The following is a 17,680-nucleotide window of genomic DNA, read 5'->3' as shown; positions in this document are numbered from 1 at the left end:
GGGTTGTAAGCCTGAGCTGGCGAACCTAGTATTACCTAGTATTAACCCCTACACTGTTTAAGGGTCAACCGCATTCCCCATTTTGTAAGTCAAAGGCAACTGCAAAATGAAAAGAGCCCCAAACTAAGTATACCTGAAAACAGTCACGGTACCTGAAAAGGTGGCTTTCCAACGAGGCACTGATATATCACTGTCCCGATGCTCCACAAGTCGGCCTTGGCATCATAATGTTGAGACATGATAACCTCAGGAGCCTGAGGAGAAAGCAAGTCAAGAGACGTGCATAATGTCAGTTACATAATTGATCTGCATGTGTTAACTGGAGAAGGTCACACTAACAAAACTACAACAATAAAAACAACAACACACTGTGATATTGCCCTAATCAAATGATACTGCAACCAATATAGACCCACATTCTTACACTGAGGTTTACTGGCAAGTCCCAAAAACAACAGTGGAGGAAAAGCAGCAGGTTCCAGAAAGAAAATATTTCTATATAATTGGATGGACACACAAAATACAGAAAGAGCATAAAAATAATAACACTGAGTACACCCCAGTCCCAAGATCAGGGTTACTTCTGGGGTGGGAGAGTAGGAGAGTGAGAAGGGCAGGTTACAGAAGGTACACAAACCGCTTCCGAAATATTTCATTTCTTCTAAAAGAAGACCAAGGTGAACAAGGTAAAATGTTAACTGTCGAATGCGGATGGTAGGCACACAAGTGTTTGCCACATTAGTCCTATTTCCACCATTTAAAAACTCCAAAATAGCGGAAAATCTATCACGGAAAACATAATAAAAACAGTCTTAAAAGCAAACAAAAAGTCTCTGATACTTTGTTACAGCTGTTTTCTCCTCTCTCATTAGATATTGCTTTCTAAAACTACCATCAATCAAGGCAAGCATTGACTGGAAATGCTAAATACACTGAATGACAGTGACATTTTATTTTCTAGGCATAACATTTTTATTTATTGTTCCTAGTAAACTTTTTACTGGGTCAACTTCCTTTAATAATCAGCCCAAGTATACTCTCTCTATCCTCAAGGCTGTAAGTTCAAGACTGAACTGATTTCACACTCAAGAAGTGCAAAGTAGTATTTAATTATATTAAATTATAAGATTTATCATATAAGCAGTACAGTTATGATCAAGAAAAAGTAAATCTAACACAAAATTTTTTTGAACTTTGAGTACTAGTTCTCTTGATCTCAAAGTTGATTTTACATTAGAAGAAACCCTATCTGAACATAAACCCATTTTAAATTCAAACTGAAGTAGGTTCATTTACTTCACAGGATTCTGAAGCTCCAGAATCAAGGTGTTTCCAGGGTTACCACCTCACATTAGTTCAGAAGTGTCACAGCCTCACCCTATTAGACCTGAGAGTAACCACAGGAAAGGATAAAGAAGAAAAGTAAGATTTTTCAGCTGTTACGTCTGACGCGAATGGGAAACATTTCTATAGTATAGGGATCCTGTCAAGAGACAACATGCAAAGGATGACTACACCCTATAGGTGAAGATATGCCCCAGGAGATTTTTTTAAGTATTCCTAAAATTATACATCATGTATAGCATGACCATACTTCATCAACTTTTATTTCTAATTTAATCTAATAGAAGAGTTCTACCATAATAACTAATCATGTTAAAAAATAAATGCCAATGGGCAAAGATGACTTTTATAGTCCACTAGGCTAAAGCGAAAGACGTCTGTATTACAGCATTTCAGTACTATAATTAACATTTGTAAATAATAAAAACTCAGACTATGATAAAAATGACATCTTAGTTGGAAACAAGCTTTATACTTAAATTCCAATGCTTTCTGCTGTAAACACAAAGGATGCAAACACTCACCATGTACATTGGGGACCCGCACAGTGTGGCAGCCATCATGTTACTATGCAAGTAACGAGCAAAACCAAAATCAGCTGTTTCACAAAATAAAAGGAAGAAAGTCAAAGGATACCTTTGCCCACACTTAACACAGATCATATGATTCTTTTAGATACAAGCAGGCACAAAAGAACTATGAGAAACTAGAGCTTATTGACTTAGACTGTCCACCAAAGAAAGAAGTGGCCACCTCACTTTCAACAAGTTAAATAATGGTAGTAGCCACCAATGGCACAAGTCGCTGCTCTGCCACTTTTGTAACCAAGAAGGGAGTTCCATGCTTTGCAAGAGAAAATACCAATAATAGTAAATGATTCATTAATAAAGCTCTCATTAAATATCAACACTAGGTATAGAGTTTGAGCTGTTCTCATCCTCCTCCAGATACCAAATGCAACCTATATAATAACAGAGATTTCTTAAAATACTGGTAAAAAATTGTTTTTCCAACAACCATGAGAACAGCTTTAAAAAAAAAATCTAGCATTACGAAGTGCTTCAAATAATCCTGAGAGGGCTAAAGTATTAGTTGCTCAGTCATGTCCAACTCGTAGTGACCCCATAGACTGTATAGCCCACCAGGCTCCTCTATCCATGGGATTCTCCAGGCAAGGATACTGGAGTGGGTAGCCATTTCGCTCACCAAGGGATCTTCCCCACCCAGGGATCGAACCCAGGTCTCCCATACTGCAGGTAGATTCTTTACCATCTGAGCCATGTCTGCCTTGAGCGAGCTAAAAAAAGCCAAAACACCTTCCAAGTAAGAAGCCTGAACTAAATGGTCTCTCAGATCCCTTAGGTTAAAATCCCATGAGCTGTGAAGAATCAGGGTATTAATTTGCTGCCAGCAACGCAATGTGTTAGCTTCCCTCTGACGAAGAGAAGCATCTCCTGCTGAGATTCCTACTCGAATCCCTGGTGCAGGCCCGTCAGCCCTGTCTGAAATTTAGCACCTGCTGCCAACAACGTAAAGGATTCCCACATCCAAATGGACTTCAGTGAACAGAACAAAAATCTCAAAAGTGTCTCGACAAAATTCATTATTCTCACTGAACTAAAATTACCTAAAAGAATATTGAGTCTCAAAACTGTTCTTTGAGCAAAACAACATAGCCACATACCTATTTTGATGCGAACACCACTGACACTGGACTTCCTGCGATTGGCATAGGACAGCAGGATGTTCTGGGGCTTGAGGTCCCTGTGGATGATGCCCTTGCTGTGCAGGATGCGCATGGCAGCTGCGATCTGATGCAGAAACACTCTGATGGTGTCCTCGCTGAGCGTGCCCTTAGCTGGGAGAAAAGGCGTTCCATAAACACTTAAGCCTACAAAATCAACTCTCATCTGTGGGAGTAAGGAATGGGAATTCACTTTTTTTCATTGTTTTTACTCTAACAATTTAAGTCTATGAAGAGACATCAAATATCTCAAAAATTTTAATCAACCTGTTGTATAAAGAACTGATTTATATCTTCCCTTCTCATCAGTGTTCATGGTTTTCTTTTCCCACTTTTACTGGGAAGAACGAACATGACAACAGATGCTCAGCAAATGCGAGTCTCCTCCACAAGCCAAAAAAGCCAAAAATAAGTCCCCTTCACATCAAGTACTTGGGATAAATGTCCATATTTAACCCCAACCACTACCTGAGTACAAATTAAAAACAAGTGATATGCTTGGCTGGCGAGTCTACGGCATTACCCCCAGCTGGACCTGTCAGGGGGCTGAGGCCCACACCTGTCTCCTTTTCATCTCCCGGAGGCACCTCTCCTAACTAAGGACACCTGTAAGAAGCCGTCTTTACTGCTACCGAGAGGTGGTGGGGACAAGACTGGAGAGTTGTCACTCTTCAGCAAACAGCCACGCCCGCACATGCACACCAGAGCGTGGCTTGGTGTGGAGTCCGGCTGCCTTTGTTCAAATCCCAGTTCCTCCACTTACTAATGCTCACTGCACAGCCCTGGAAGTTGACCCCTCTGTGCCAACTCCTCCTCTACAGAAAACTGAAAACAGACTAACCACGTGGGGCCGTTGCAACATTCAAACAAGGTAGCACGTTTAAGCATAAAGACTTAAGGAAAACGCCTGGCATGTAATAAGTACTCAAAGGTAAACTGAAAGTGCAAAGTGTTAGTCACTCAGTCGGTCCAACTCTTTTGTGATCCCCTGGATCGTAACCCACCAGGCTCCTCTGTCCACGGAATTCTCCAGGCAAGAATACTGGAGTGGGTTGCCATTTCCTTCTCCAGAGGATCTTCCCGACCCAGGGATCAAACCTGGGTCTCCTGCACTGCAGGCAGATTCTTTACCATCTGAGCCACCAGGGAAACAAGGTAGTCAGTACACAGATATGTATTTATAACAATGGATCTAAAAGTCAAAAGTCCAATTCTTTCCATCTACATTAGGTATTTAATATCCGTGACCCCATTTTGACTTCTTTGGCTCAGATGGTAAAGAATCTGCCTGCAATGCAGGAGACCTGGGTTCAATTCCTAGGTCGACCCCATTTTAGAGTCTCTGTGAACATATTTCTGCCTGTACAACTCTAGAACATGTTCTTTATAACCTTCTCTTGTGCACTTAAGACTAAGAAAGACAGAAATAACACTAATACACTGAACAAGTGAAATATTACTTTTAAAATCGTTTTAATGAGTGACATTTTATGTCCTTAATATCTTCAACAGGGGAAACAGTGACAGACTTAATTTTGGGGGGCTCCAAAATCACTGCAGATGGTGACTGCAGCCATAGAATTAAAAGATGCTTGTTCCTTGGAAGAAAAGCTATAACCAACCTAGACAGCATATTAAAAAGCAGAGACATTACTTTGCCAACAAAGGTCCATCTAGTCAAAGCTATGGTTTTTCCAGTAGTCATGTATGGATTTGAGAGTTGGACTATAAAGAAAGCTGAGCACCAAAGAACTGATGCTTTTGAACTGTGGTGTTAGAAAAGACTCTTCAGAGTCCCTTGGACTGCAACGAGATCCAACTAGTTCACCCTAAAGGAAATCAGTCCTGAATATTCCTTGGAAGGACTGATGCTGAAGTTGAAACTCCAATACTTTGGCCACCTGATGCGAAGAACTGACTCATCTGAAAAGACCCTGATGCTGGGAAAGATTGAAGGCAGGAGGAGAAGGGGATGACAGAGGATGAGATGGTTGGATGGCATCACCGACTCAATGGACATGAGTTTGAGTAAACTCCGGAGTTGGTGATGGACAGGGAGGCCTAGTGTGCTGCAGTCCATGGGGTCGCAAAGAGTCGGACACAACTGAGCGACTGAACTAAACTGAGTATCTTCAAATAAACTAAATCCCCATGGTATAAAAATTATCAAATACTTTTTTCTGTGAGGGCTATTTTCATCTGCTTTTAAAAATTCTTTGGGGTTCTTTTCCTGATGCTCACTATTAAAAAGAAAAATCCAAATGCATTAAAACATACAAAAAGTGAAAGTTTCTCTGCTCCCCTCCCTGGAGACGAATGAACACTGTTAAACTCTGGAGTACATTTTCCCGGTTCTCCCAGTTCTACTGACACTTCCCTTGCAGATGGATGTGACGATGACCGCACATTAGTGGGAGGGTCAAATCAACAACTGGCAGAGAAGGCGATGGTATCCCACTTCAGTACTCTTGCCTGGAAAATCCCATGGATGGAGGATCCTGGTGGGCTGCAGTCCATGGGGTCGTGAAGAGTCAGACACGACTGAGCAACTTCACTTTCACTTTTCACTTTCATGCCTTGGAGAAGGAAATGGCAACCCATTCCAGTCTTCTTGCCTGGAGGATCCCAGGGACTGGGGAGCCTGGTGGGCTGCCGTCTATGGGGTCGCACAGAGTCAGACACGACTGAAGCGACTCAGCAGCAGCAAATCAACAACTGGAGCTTTACTGCTGTAACGTTTTAGATTACACTGAAGCAATGAAAATGGATGGTACCGTTTTTTCCATCTCATTCATTTACATTTTCATTTTAGGGCTTAGAAAACTTTTGCTACTGTAAATGACTGCAGCTGCTTAGAACTTGTATCTTTGCCCCATGATACATGAAAGTTTATCTGATTCAGAGACCAAATTCTAACACCATTTCTGTGCATAAAAATTAATGATCTCATTTAGGCTATTTCTGGGCACAAACTACAGTAGAAATTCACGTATTTCTATGAACACGGAATGCCTACTCTCAACACAATCCCATAAATTGAAATTCTCTTGGTAATAGTTTAACATTTTAAAGGCACAGCCAACATGAAAACTCTCAGATGGCTGAACTCCTGAGCAGTTGGCCCTGACAGGGCAGGCTCAGCTGTGGCTGCCAAACTGAACATATCTGCTAGAAATAATGTTAAAGTACAACTTACCAATTACCTTACAATTTCCCTTATTTTAACTTGCAATCAACAGAATTTGTTTTTTATCTTTTGAAGATGTGAAAGGCACTTTATTTATCAAAGCAAATACAAGGACTAAATGGGTATCTTGTGATTTAATGGCATTATGCCCTCCAGACCTCTGACTGACAGATCTTCTTGATCAATGCTCCCCAACAGAAATATAATGTGAGCCTTATACATACCTTAACATCTCCTAATAGCCACATTTTCAAACATGAAAAGAAACTGGTGAAATAATATCTATTTAACCTAGTACCTCCAAAATATCATTTCAACCTATAATCAACATTAAAAATCTTGATATAATCACTCTTTCTTTCAAAACGCAATGTGTGTTACACATCACAGCACACCTTTCAATAGCTCAACAGCCCCATGTGGTCAGTGGCTACTATAGTGGACAGTACAGCTCCAGACAATGCCTTGAGGACCTAAGTTATTTGACACGGTCTCTTCAAGTGGCAGACAGGGGAGAGGTTAAGTATCCAGAACCACACAGCAATTAAGTGACATAACAAAGGAACTACTGCAAACCAGCCTGCCTGGCCGACTCCAACATTCAGGTAAGCTCTTCATTCCCTGCTCTCCTGATCTAACACTACTGCTCCGGAACATCCAAAGCAGAGTTCAACATCACGTATGGACTGCTGAGGAAGCTAACAAACCTGCTACAGCAGCATCAGCACCTGTGTCAGCCCATAGGCTTTGTGTTAGAAAGGGACACTGATATTCCGGCAAAGAAGTGAAATAGCTAAGCATCCCTCAGTCTGACCCCAGGGAAAGGGGCTTTTACCTGGATCGATAAGAAGTCAAGGATCTCAAGATTCAGAGGTTAACAGAAGGTAAAAGCAAGGTGTCTTCTAGCTCCAACTCCTCTCCTCCAATAGAGAAAAAAGTGCCCATCTCTGAATTTTATCTACTGGCAAATGACTTTTTGAAAAATCTTTTTACCAAACTGACATAATTTGAGAGAATCTCAGGAAAAATACTGGAGAAGGCAATGGCAACCCACTCCAGTACTCTTGCCTGGAAAATCCCATGGGTGGAGGAGCCTGGTAGGCTGCAGTCCATGGGGTTGCTAAGAGTCGGACACGACTCAGCAACTTCACTTTCACTTTCACGCATTGGAGAAGGAAAAGCAACCCACTCCAGTGTTCTTGCCTGGAGAATTCCAGGGACGGGGGAGCCTGGTGGGCTGCTGTCTACGGGGTCGCACAGTTGGACATGACTGAAGTGACTTAGCAGCAGCAGCAGTAGGAAAAATACAAAAAACACACATGGACTAACCTCCTGAGTTCAGAATAATGGTGGTCTCTCAGTGGGAGGGACCGGAGTAGGACTACAGAAGGGCCCACAGGAGCTTCAGCTGTATTTAGAATTTAACTATGGGGAGGAGGAGAAATACTTGTGTTTTATATATTATTTCTACATGGCTTTTGAAATCTCAGCAATATTTTAAAAGATTTTTTAAATCTCATTTTTAATTGTTCCTTGTTTACCTGAACATTTAAAATATATTGCTTCTCTTCTGTAAACTGCCCACACCCTTTGTGAGTATATCTACTGATGTCTTAGTGCTTTACCATCAATTGCCATGACCTAGTTCTAGGCTGAGAGATGAACCTTTTACTACTTTTCTGTTCGTTTGTTTTGCCTATTTCCCATATACCTTCAAGGGTGAACAAGTAGGTGCTGACTTCATCTAATGTCCTTTAAAAAGTACTTTGGAGGGACACAATTTGATCTGAACTTTATATATAACTTTATATATGGAATTTCAAGCAACATCTAGTACTAAAACCTTACCTCTATGCCACAAAATAATGTCAAGGTTACCCTGAATCCCTTACGATATATTTTAAAATTTACAAGCAACATTCACATTAATAAACACATCTTAGGACACATTCTCCCACTGTTTTTTTTTGTTTAAGGAAATGAAAGAGACTAAAGGTTCACTGCCAGCCCCCAACTAGAATCTTTTGAAGAGAAATTTTGTTGGTTTTTCTCTGATGGTGAGAGGCCTCACCTCTCAAACTGTCAGAGAAAGGCACACATAAAGAAGTACTTATATACAAGCAAAGGAGTAAAACCACCACACACAACAGTCAGGCAGCAAAGCAACCACAATTAAACATATACAAATATTTATTGAACATTTCTATACACATACAGAAAACAAGGGTAGTATATTTCAGAAGTAAATGAAGATTAAACACACTATAGTACTATACTGACCACTGACAAAGTCAAAAAATTACCTTGCAAATAATCTGCCAGGTCTCCACCATTGCAATACTGATATACAAAACAAAAAGTAATTAAAATAAGACACTGATTCAAAATTATTTCAATTCATTATCAACTAACCTTTTTTTTTAAAATTTGGCTACACAGCATATAGTATATCAATTCCCTGACCAGGGATCGAACCCATATCCCCTGCATTGGAAGCTTGGAGTCTTAAACACTGGATCACCATGGAAGTCCTATCAGTTAATTTTAATTAAAAATACATTTGTAATAATATAAATCCAGTCACAAACAAATTATAAGAATCACAGAATCAACATTTTAAATGTTTATATTCCTTATAAAATAGAATCTAAATCACTGAAACTTTATTAATTCAAATTTCAAATAACCTACTGTCAATTTTAAGGTATGCATTAATCAAAAGAAAAAAATTAAAAGAAACCTGAATACTACCTACCTCCATCACCAGAAAGACAGAGTTGGGTAATTCCTGAAAAGTAAACATATTATACAGGGTCTAGATTAGAGAAAAAATTAAGCAAAAATTTTAAAATAATGATTGTTAATAAAATAGTATATGTATTCATTTTAAAGAAGTAAAATGAAATCACAAAATCCATTAGTAAGTGAAATGTAAAATCCCCTAAACACTGACATAAGCATCTCAGCTTCAGTGACACTAATGGCTAATGAGGTCATCAAGAAGTTCAAGTCTATTCATGCAAAGAACTAACGGAAGAACAACACTAAACGTGCAGTCTCAATTCTGGAACACATGGTCTGGGATGCTTTGTCCTACCAGCGCACATACACCTGAAGGAAGCATGTACTTGCTGGGATTCTTAACTGTAATATAATACACTTCCACCTTTTTGCTTGATTATCTTCACCTCTCCAGCTGGCCAATATTTATGTCTGGTATGTAATCCCATACCCTTCTCCTATTCATACAATCAGAAGCTAAACACACACACACAAACACACTTTACTTTGAAAAAACGGAATATCATATATAAATGTCTGAACCTTGCTTTCCTCACTCAATAATATACCAAAGAAATCCATCCAAGTCAAATGCATATGCACAAGTCTTTTTCCTAACTGTCATGTGTCATTGTGTGACTGTATCACCATTTAAGCTGTTCTTTACCAAGGAACATCACTTGTGTCCAGTCTGGGCCATTATAAGCAAAGCTGTATTGTTTCTTGGATATACATCCTAGTTCTCAGTCTTTTATGGCCCTCGGATAGATGTCCAGGATTCTGGGTTGTTTAGTCAAGAATGTGCAGCTCTAACAGTGGCAGATACTTCTCACTGACAGACTTTTTAATTCTCTACTATAAACAAGACACTGGTCCAGGCCCCGAGGGTACAGCAGTAAGACAGCAGAGTTGAATATCCTATTCTCCACAATCTTAAATTCTAAGAAGGGAGGGTCAGGAGCAAGTCAACAAACAAAAGCAGTAAGTACACAGAGCCTGGAGATGGTGACAGGTGCCTTGGGGAAGGAGGAGAAACAGGGTTGGGGAGGGGACTGCAATTCCATTTAGGGTAGCTAAAGAAAGCTTCCTGAAAATATACCGTTTGAGTGAAGACATAAGGAAGGTTGAGGTATACCTGTGCAGACCACAGACATAGCGATCCATCTGCACATATAATCTCCCTGCAGGAAGGAGGCCCTCAGCATGAGGAAAAGGGGGAAGTAGCCAGGAACCACAGGAGGCCCAAGCAGACATAACAGAAGCAGCAACACACAGAGGAGAGACCAGGGATAGCAGGGTTTGTCTTTCACTCACAGAAACAGAAGTCCCTGCAGGACCCATGCAGAGAAGGAACACACCCTGACCTGCATTACCGGGAGTACTTAGACTGTAATGCCCAGACTCTTCCTCAGGGTATGGAGGCAAAGTGTCATCACACAGCACTCCAAAAATCATATCCAAAGACTGACATTTGTACCAGTGACACATCTCCTCCCCAGTCACACCAGTAAGAATTACTGCACTTCCTACTTTTGCCAATAGGAAGGGTGAGAAGTGACATCTGTCACCTTAATTTACCTTTCTCTACTTGTTTATGAAAATTTTATCCATTTATGGCTGTATCATCTGACATTAAATAAGTCTTTCAAAACTTTTATGTCCCTACTTTAGTGGCTTCTGAGTTTATCTTGACTTAAAATACCTTTCTGGGGACTTTCCTGGTAGTCCAGTGGTTGGCAGTCCTCCTGCCAATGCAGGGGACACAGGTTTGATCTCTGGTCTGGGAGGATCCCACGTGCTGTGGAGCAACTGAACCCTTGCACCACAACTACTGAGCCTGTGCTCAGCAACAAGAGAAGCCACTGCAATGAGAAGCCCACGTACTGCAATGAAGACCCAGCACAGCCAAAAATAAAAATAAATAAAATACCTTTCCAGCTCTTAGATTACATATAGTCATGTAAATATTATTCTAAGATCATTACTGCTTATTTTATATATTTAAGCCTTTGAGTCACTGAAAATTATTTTGGAAAAATGATGAGGACGGATGTCTCAGTTTGCCAGCACCATGTATTGAACGAATCTCTTTTTCACTATACTAAAAATTAACAAGAGGTAGATGTTTCCAGACCATTGACATTCACGCAGGGAAGTATTCCCAGCTGACAATACTTACTTCAAGCCCAAAATCCTCAAAGATATGTATCTTTCAAAAGCAGTCGTGATATCACCCTCCGAACAGCTTTGCACTGTCCCTGGACTAGTGATCCATCCCGTATGGGCCCTCCACTCTCCCCTGCATCACCCAGCACTCCCTCCACTCCCAGCACTCCTGCCACATCCCTTTTTCCAGGTCCTCACTCTTGTCTTTCCTGTCGGCTCCTCACAGAGGCTGCGTCTGCGTGGGAAGCTGACCTGCCTATGCCCAGCCCAGCCTCCTCCCACTGTATTATATGACTATAGATTCATATATGTATTTAGAAAACTCTAAAACAAATATAACAAACAGTGGTTATCCCTGGGAAGTGCCGTATCTTTTCTAATTTATTCATTTTGATAATGCTGGAATATTTAAACTGTGAGTGAGTGAGTGAAAGTTGCTCAGTCGTGTCCGACTGTCTGCAGCCCCATAGACTACATAGTCCATGGAATTCTCCAGGCTAGAATACTGGATCTTCCCAACCCAGGGCTAGAACTCAGGTATCCCGAATTGCAGGCGGATTCTTTACCAGCTGAGCCACCAGGGAAGCCCCATTCAAACTGTTCGCATATATTACTTTTGTAATTAGGGAAAATGTGTTTCTTTTTAAGTGTCATCTAAAGTGAAACCTGAGCACGACAATGTCAAAAGTTCTCAGTTCATCAAAGTGCACATAAGTCTGAGGCAGACCTCCACAAGTGGCGGCCAGTGTGAACGGTGCTCGTCTCCAGTGGATAACATGACTGCACCCCATAGCCTGTACCTCTCCCTGATCAGAACTCAGCGAGCAAATCTAAACTCTGTCTACTTGACAGCCAAGCAGTCAAGACTATTTCATCTGACCAAGAGTTCTGAAGTCTATTTTTATAAATTAATTCCAGGAGTACACAATGCACAAAACAGTAAACATTTCTCCGCAGTCACCTTGATATTTCCAGTTGCTCCACAGTTCTGGTTTCTGGAATATGTTCTCCCTAATGACATCTCATTCTGCAGCCAAAGCCAGTATTTTAAAATATTCTTCAGTTCGACAGACAAAAATCTAACTACACTCTCCACCCTGAAAGCAAAATCAACTCTGAAACTGATAGCGTTTTCTGTACCTCTCAAGAGATAGGCAGAGAACAGTTAATATTACTTAACAATTTTTACATGAGGCACTGACTTGTACTTCGTGGTACCCTCTATCTACAGAAACTCAGACAACTACACAAACAGCTCTGAGGAAAACCAGCATTTCAATAGGGATTGTGACATCAGATTAGTTTTGACTTTAACCGTTTTTTCCCTTTTTTTCTAGGCTGCTTTGAATTTCTCAAATGAAGGAATGAATTGTATCTATTTAAATAGGTAATAAAATATACCCACAGAGTATACATGTTCTGTATATGGAATCTGTTGTATTTTTGGAGATCACACACTGACATCAAAAACTTTAAACCTGTTTGTGCTACTTGTCCCAGTAATTCCAATTCTAGAAACTGAACTCACAAGACATAATCAGGTATCTTCAGAAGGTATATATTATCCTTGGAGCATTTTTTTGTAATGAGAAAAACCTAAACATCTTATAACTTGGGTCGAGTTAAATAAATACTTTGCTGTATGGTATGACAACATGAAAAATGACTATATTTTTAAAAAGACATATAGAACAGCCCACTAAAATTAATCACACTGAAAGCAAGGACTGTTTTACTCACAGCTTTGTTCCTAGCACTCAGAAATGCCTGGCACACAGCACCTCATCACATCAAACCTCACAAAATGAATGAATTTGAGTAATTCAAGTGTATAGGGAAATGGTTTTAGCTAGAAATAAAATAGCAGAATCACATAACATGCTCATTTACTTCCTGGAATTCCACTGTCCAGACTAAGAAAACAAAAGAACAGAGTAATGTGCATCAAGCACCCTGGTCGGCTATGGAAGGAGTGGAGGGAAAAGCTGAATGCACCGCCCCTCAGGATCAGACCCCTGGCATTCCCACCAGGTGAATACCACTAGCAAGTGTGATTCTAGGATCCAAGGATTTTAAAACACAATATGGCCCCTAAATGCAAGCCAACTACTTGCTCTGGTGCTCCACCCAATAAACAGGAATTTTCTATAAACCTGGGCTTTTGAAAAGGATTTCCAAGGGTGATTTTGACTATGCAGAAATGTTGCCTTAGAATGTAACTTCATAATCCAGCCTTCCCACCTCCAAAAATAATGTGACTCTACTGTATGCCATGGCAATCAACATAAACAAATCCAGGTGATGAATCTGCAGAGTTTCCTTGTTATCATGCCATGTTATCACCTAATATCACCACTATTAGCAAACATTGCTTCTGCAATAAGAAAAAAAGCTCTAGTCAGTTTTTCAATAGCCCAAAATAGTCCTTTCTACATTCATCAGAGAAATGCCAGATCTCGCGTCAATATTTCTCTACTTGACCTAAAACAACACTACTATAGCATATTATCATGTCAGTAAGATTACTTATGCAGCACATTTTATCCTTTTGCCTTATGCTATTTTATACAAATTCTTAATTAATAAACACACAACTCCAGCTATACATCTTTTCAACAAGAAAAAAGCAATTTTTCTATGATGACATTTAAATTTATATGAAATAGAAAAAGTTTCTATTAAGTTCTTTATTAACAAACATACATATATTTCTTTGAAAATCCAAAATAAGGTACCTGAACATCATAGAGTGCTACAATGTTTTCATGCTGAAGCTCCTGTTAAGAAAATTGAGAATTCAAAATATTTGTATTTATTATAAGAATTGTAATATTTCAATATGAAAATAAAATTAAGTATATACACACATTTATATCCATTTATACTATTTCTAATATACTACACTTTTGTTACTAGTTATAACAATTCAATCTAATGAAGAATAACAAGAAATGTGCCTAATCAAACTACTTGGGGCCTAAATATTTTTTCACTGTCTTATTCTCATTTACAAAATAAAAGGTCAGTATGACCACATATTTTACTGCTAGTCTTAGATTTAATACATAATTTCTAACAAGAAAGGCCTAAAATTCCAAACTGCTTTTAGAAAGCACAATTTGCCTAAAAGAAAACAAAGTATAATTCAACAAGCTATAATTCTTACCCAAGAGCTGTCCACAGAATAGCAGTTCTGATGAATGTTCCATGTTTATATTACTTTGGGATTAAACACACCTAAACCTATTTCTTCACTGCATACTTTTTTCAAATTTATTTATAATGAATCAAGAGCTTTGTGACTCTCCAAGAAGTATTAAGTAAACATGACTTTCCACATTTATTTGACCATGGACTTCTTTCTCCCCCTCAAAGCATCCCACTTGGATAATTCTGCTTATGAGTGATCTAAAAAGACAACTTCCTAGGAAAATAACTTTGCTCAATTTATAAGGAAAATAGATTACAACTGCCCCCAGTTCTCCAAAAAATATTTAACTGTAACAAGAATGGAATCAACAGAAGAAAGAAATAATGTGTAAGAGAGGCCTGTGTGTGGTGGTAGTCACTCAGTCGTATCTGACTCCTTGCAACCCCATGGACTGTAGCCAGCCAGGCTTCTCTGTCCATGGGATTCTTCAGGCAAGAATACAGGAGTGGATTGCCAGAACCTCCACCACAGGATCTTCCCCACCCAGGGATTGAACCTGGGTCTCCTGCATAGGAGGCAGACTCTTTACCATCTGAGCCACAAGGGAAGCCTCCAAGAGATGCCTGCCTCTTCTCAAAGGACAACGCAATAACTAAGGGAAAGGAATGATGAGAAGCGAAAATCAGTTTTCATCTAATCCCTCTAAGCACTGGCCAAGAGCCACAAACATCTATTCTTTAAAACAGCTTGCAAGTAATCAATGTTTAAAAAAACTGAGCATGCAAAAATGAGAGCAACAGGCGAACATTCTCAAACTTGGGGTCAACTGCCCAAACTGGAAAGGATGTCATCTTGTGTTCATTTAAGTTTTAATCTAGTATATCTAGTATGAAATACCCCATAAAGAAACATACCTTTAAGATTTTAATTTCCTTCCCAAGCAGTATTTGTGATTTTGACAGGTTCTTTTTATTAATACTTTTAATAGCTACCTCCCAATCAGTTTTCTGGAAAGGAAAAACAATTACTCCTGAAAATTATTCCACAGAAAGAACTGAAGAGAAACAAAGAAAAAAGAATCTATAAGCATGTTTTTAGCAAATTCATGTAACAGCACCAGGAAAAAACAGAACCCAAATTTCTAACAGGAAAATGATTTTACAAAGGTGTAGCAAGCTAACGTCCCACAAGACAGCCAGTAAAAATAAATATGAAGCCTCCGTAGTAACTAGCAACAAATGAAAAAAAAAAAAAAAGACACACTTTATTTACAACTACTTAAAAGTTATGGAGGATAAACTGGGAGATGGTTAACAGTTAACCGAAAATAGGATTTGACAGCTAGGCAGGATTAAATGATTCGTGGTGGGTTTTTTTTCCCCTTGAGTTTTAAGTTATTCTCACGATAAAGGAAAACTCGGTAATACTGTATTTACTACTTTACAGGCTGAGCAAACAGGCCAGCCCCCTTCAGACCTGCCCCTTGGCTCAAACTCTCTTAGAATTATTTCCACTCCTGAGGTGCCTTTCCGAATTCTTTAGATTCTAAAACCTGCTGGGAGCCTGTTTTCGGAACAGCATAAGCTTAAAAAGAAAAAAAAAAAAATGCTGAGCCCGCTCTCGGGTCGATTTTGGTCTCCCCGCCTCACCCCCGGCCGGCCGGCCGCCCACCCCAGGAACGGAGGTGGGTGGGCGGTCGGGGCTCCGCGCGGGGAAACGCGACACTGAGTTGGGGAAGGCCGGGGCTCGCGGGCCACCTGCCCATTTTCCGCTAGGTCTGCAATTCTCCGCCACCGGGGAGGGTCCGAGCGCGACCGGCCCGGTCCCGCGCCACCCCAGCCGCAGCCTCACAGCCGCCGCAGCCCCGCCTGAGGCGGGGCTCACCTGGCGGTGCCGCCCCCGGAAGACCACGGCGAAGGCCCCGTGTCCCACGAGGTCCCGCTTGCTGTACTCGAAGTCTCCCACCACCTCCATGGCCGCGCCCCGGGGTCGGCGCGGGCGGGCGGCGATCAGCACCGCGGGCCCGCCGGCCCCGAGCGCGCCCGCCGGCAGCCGAGCTGGGGCAGCCGCGGCCCCGGGCCTGGGCGGGCGTTCATGTCGAGAGGCCGGGCAGAAACAGGGAAGCGCTGCGCAGGGCCGGGGTCAGCGAGGCCTGGCCCGGCCCCGGGCGCTCCTCATGCCGGCCGCCGCCGGCCGCTGACTCCCTGACGAAGCGGGCTCCCTGAGGAAGCGGACTCGGCACTGCCGACCAGGGGCGGCGCCGTCGTCGTCACTGAGCGCTCCCGGGGCCGCGCGAGCGCCGGGGAGAGGTGCGGGCCCCGGCGCCCCCCATCCCCGCCCGTCTGCGCGTTGGCCTCTCCGAGGGTGCGGCTCCGCCCGGCCGCCGCCCTTCGCGGGCCAGGCCTTGTGCCTTCGCCTGCCTAACTCGCGGAGGACCCGCACGCGCGCGCCGGCCGCTCCGCGCCGACTGCCGGCCCTCCGCGACGTCAGCGCATCTTGTAGGCCGCAGCGCGCGGCGCGGCGGACGCGCTACCTCCGCCGCGAAAATGAGTGCCAGCTGCCGTTGGAGGCGGGAAGGAGCGTGCGAGCCGGCGGCGCCCAGGGCTGGAGACGGGCTTCCGGAAAGGGGCGACAGAAGGGACGGGGGCATCCCTTTGCAGTGTGGACCCCACGGATGCGATGAGGGCAAAGGAGCATCTCTTGTATCCAGGCCTTTCCGCGCCCTGCGAAGCCAGAGGCTTCGCCGCGAAGCCCTCACCCTTTTGCATTTACTGTTCAGGGCCCCTCATGGATGTGTAGGTCAGGGATCCTGCACCTAGGCATCCTGCGGCCGCTTGGCTTCTGTGAGGAACTGATGACAGTCCTAGAGAAATAAATGCTGATGCTCGCAGACTCCGTTTTGCTTGTTTTCAAGGCTCTAGTGAGAAACTGCTTCCCAGCCTCGGGTGTCCTGCAGCGTGGCCTCCGGCTTCCTTTGAAGGGCCTAAGAGTTTTCTTTTCTACCAGCTCACTGACGTTCAAGTGACAAGGAACTTACTTTACACTTGAAAAATGACAACCTTTCCCTCAGAGAGGTGTCTACCGAAATCATTTTGTAAACCACGTGCTTGAAAACGTCAGAAACGCCAGGTTCCATAATAGGCTGCATGTTCACTCGTTTAGCATATCTGCTCTCAAGTTATCTCTCACTTCCAGAGTTACATTTCCCACCCAAGGCCCTTTCCTGAACACTGATCTCTGAAGGCCCAACAGGGACCCTCAGGACATCCAACCTTGTAGCAATCAGCCTCGGGAATCTCCAGAGAGA

At 42.2% G+C, this 17,680-nt stretch overlaps 1 protein-coding gene and 1 non-coding gene across 6 annotated transcripts in view; both read right to left on the bottom strand.

Moving 5' to 3' along the window:
• Positions 1-16,845, bottom strand: part of ULK2 (unc-51 like autophagy activating kinase 2) — a 55,302-nt gene extending 38,457 nt beyond the window's left edge. For 4 of the 5 annotated variants that reach the window (XR_011247042.1, XR_011247043.1, XM_069542931.1 and 1 more), the window contains exons 1-8: positions 16,258-16,845; positions 15,288-15,380; positions 13,958-13,999; positions 9,031-9,063; positions 8,579-8,615; positions 3,029-3,202; positions 1,869-1,942; positions 153-254 (exon numbers count right to left, since the gene is read on the bottom strand). Coding sequence is in view for 3 of the 5 variants with exons in the window: in XM_069542931.1 (XP_069399032.1) it covers positions 153-254; positions 1,869-1,942; positions 3,029-3,202; positions 8,579-8,615; positions 9,031-9,063; positions 13,958-13,999; positions 15,288-15,380; positions 16,258-16,347 (645 nt within the window). In the remaining 2 variants the exon portion in view is untranslated. Of the gene's footprint in view, positions 1-152; positions 255-1,868; positions 1,943-3,028; positions 3,203-7,604; positions 7,701-8,578; positions 8,616-9,030; positions 9,064-13,957; positions 14,000-15,287; positions 15,381-16,257 lie in introns of all 5 variants that reach the window. The other variant, XM_069542934.1, reaches the window with a different exon arrangement.
• Positions 14,909-14,980, bottom strand: TRNAR-CCU (transfer RNA arginine (anticodon CCU)). Its single transcript has one exon. It is a non-coding gene; the product is annotated as a tRNA-Arg (tRNA).
• Positions 16,846-17,680: the final 835 nt, after the last annotated feature.

Source organism: Ovis canadensis, chromosome 11, assembly GCF_042477335.2.
Source record: "Ovis canadensis isolate MfBH-ARS-UI-01 breed Bighorn chromosome 11, ARS-UI_OviCan_v2, whole genome shotgun sequence".
NCBI lineage: Eukaryota > Metazoa > Chordata > Mammalia > Artiodactyla > Bovidae > Ovis > Ovis canadensis.
This window is presented reverse-complemented; position numbering and strand designations above follow the sequence as displayed.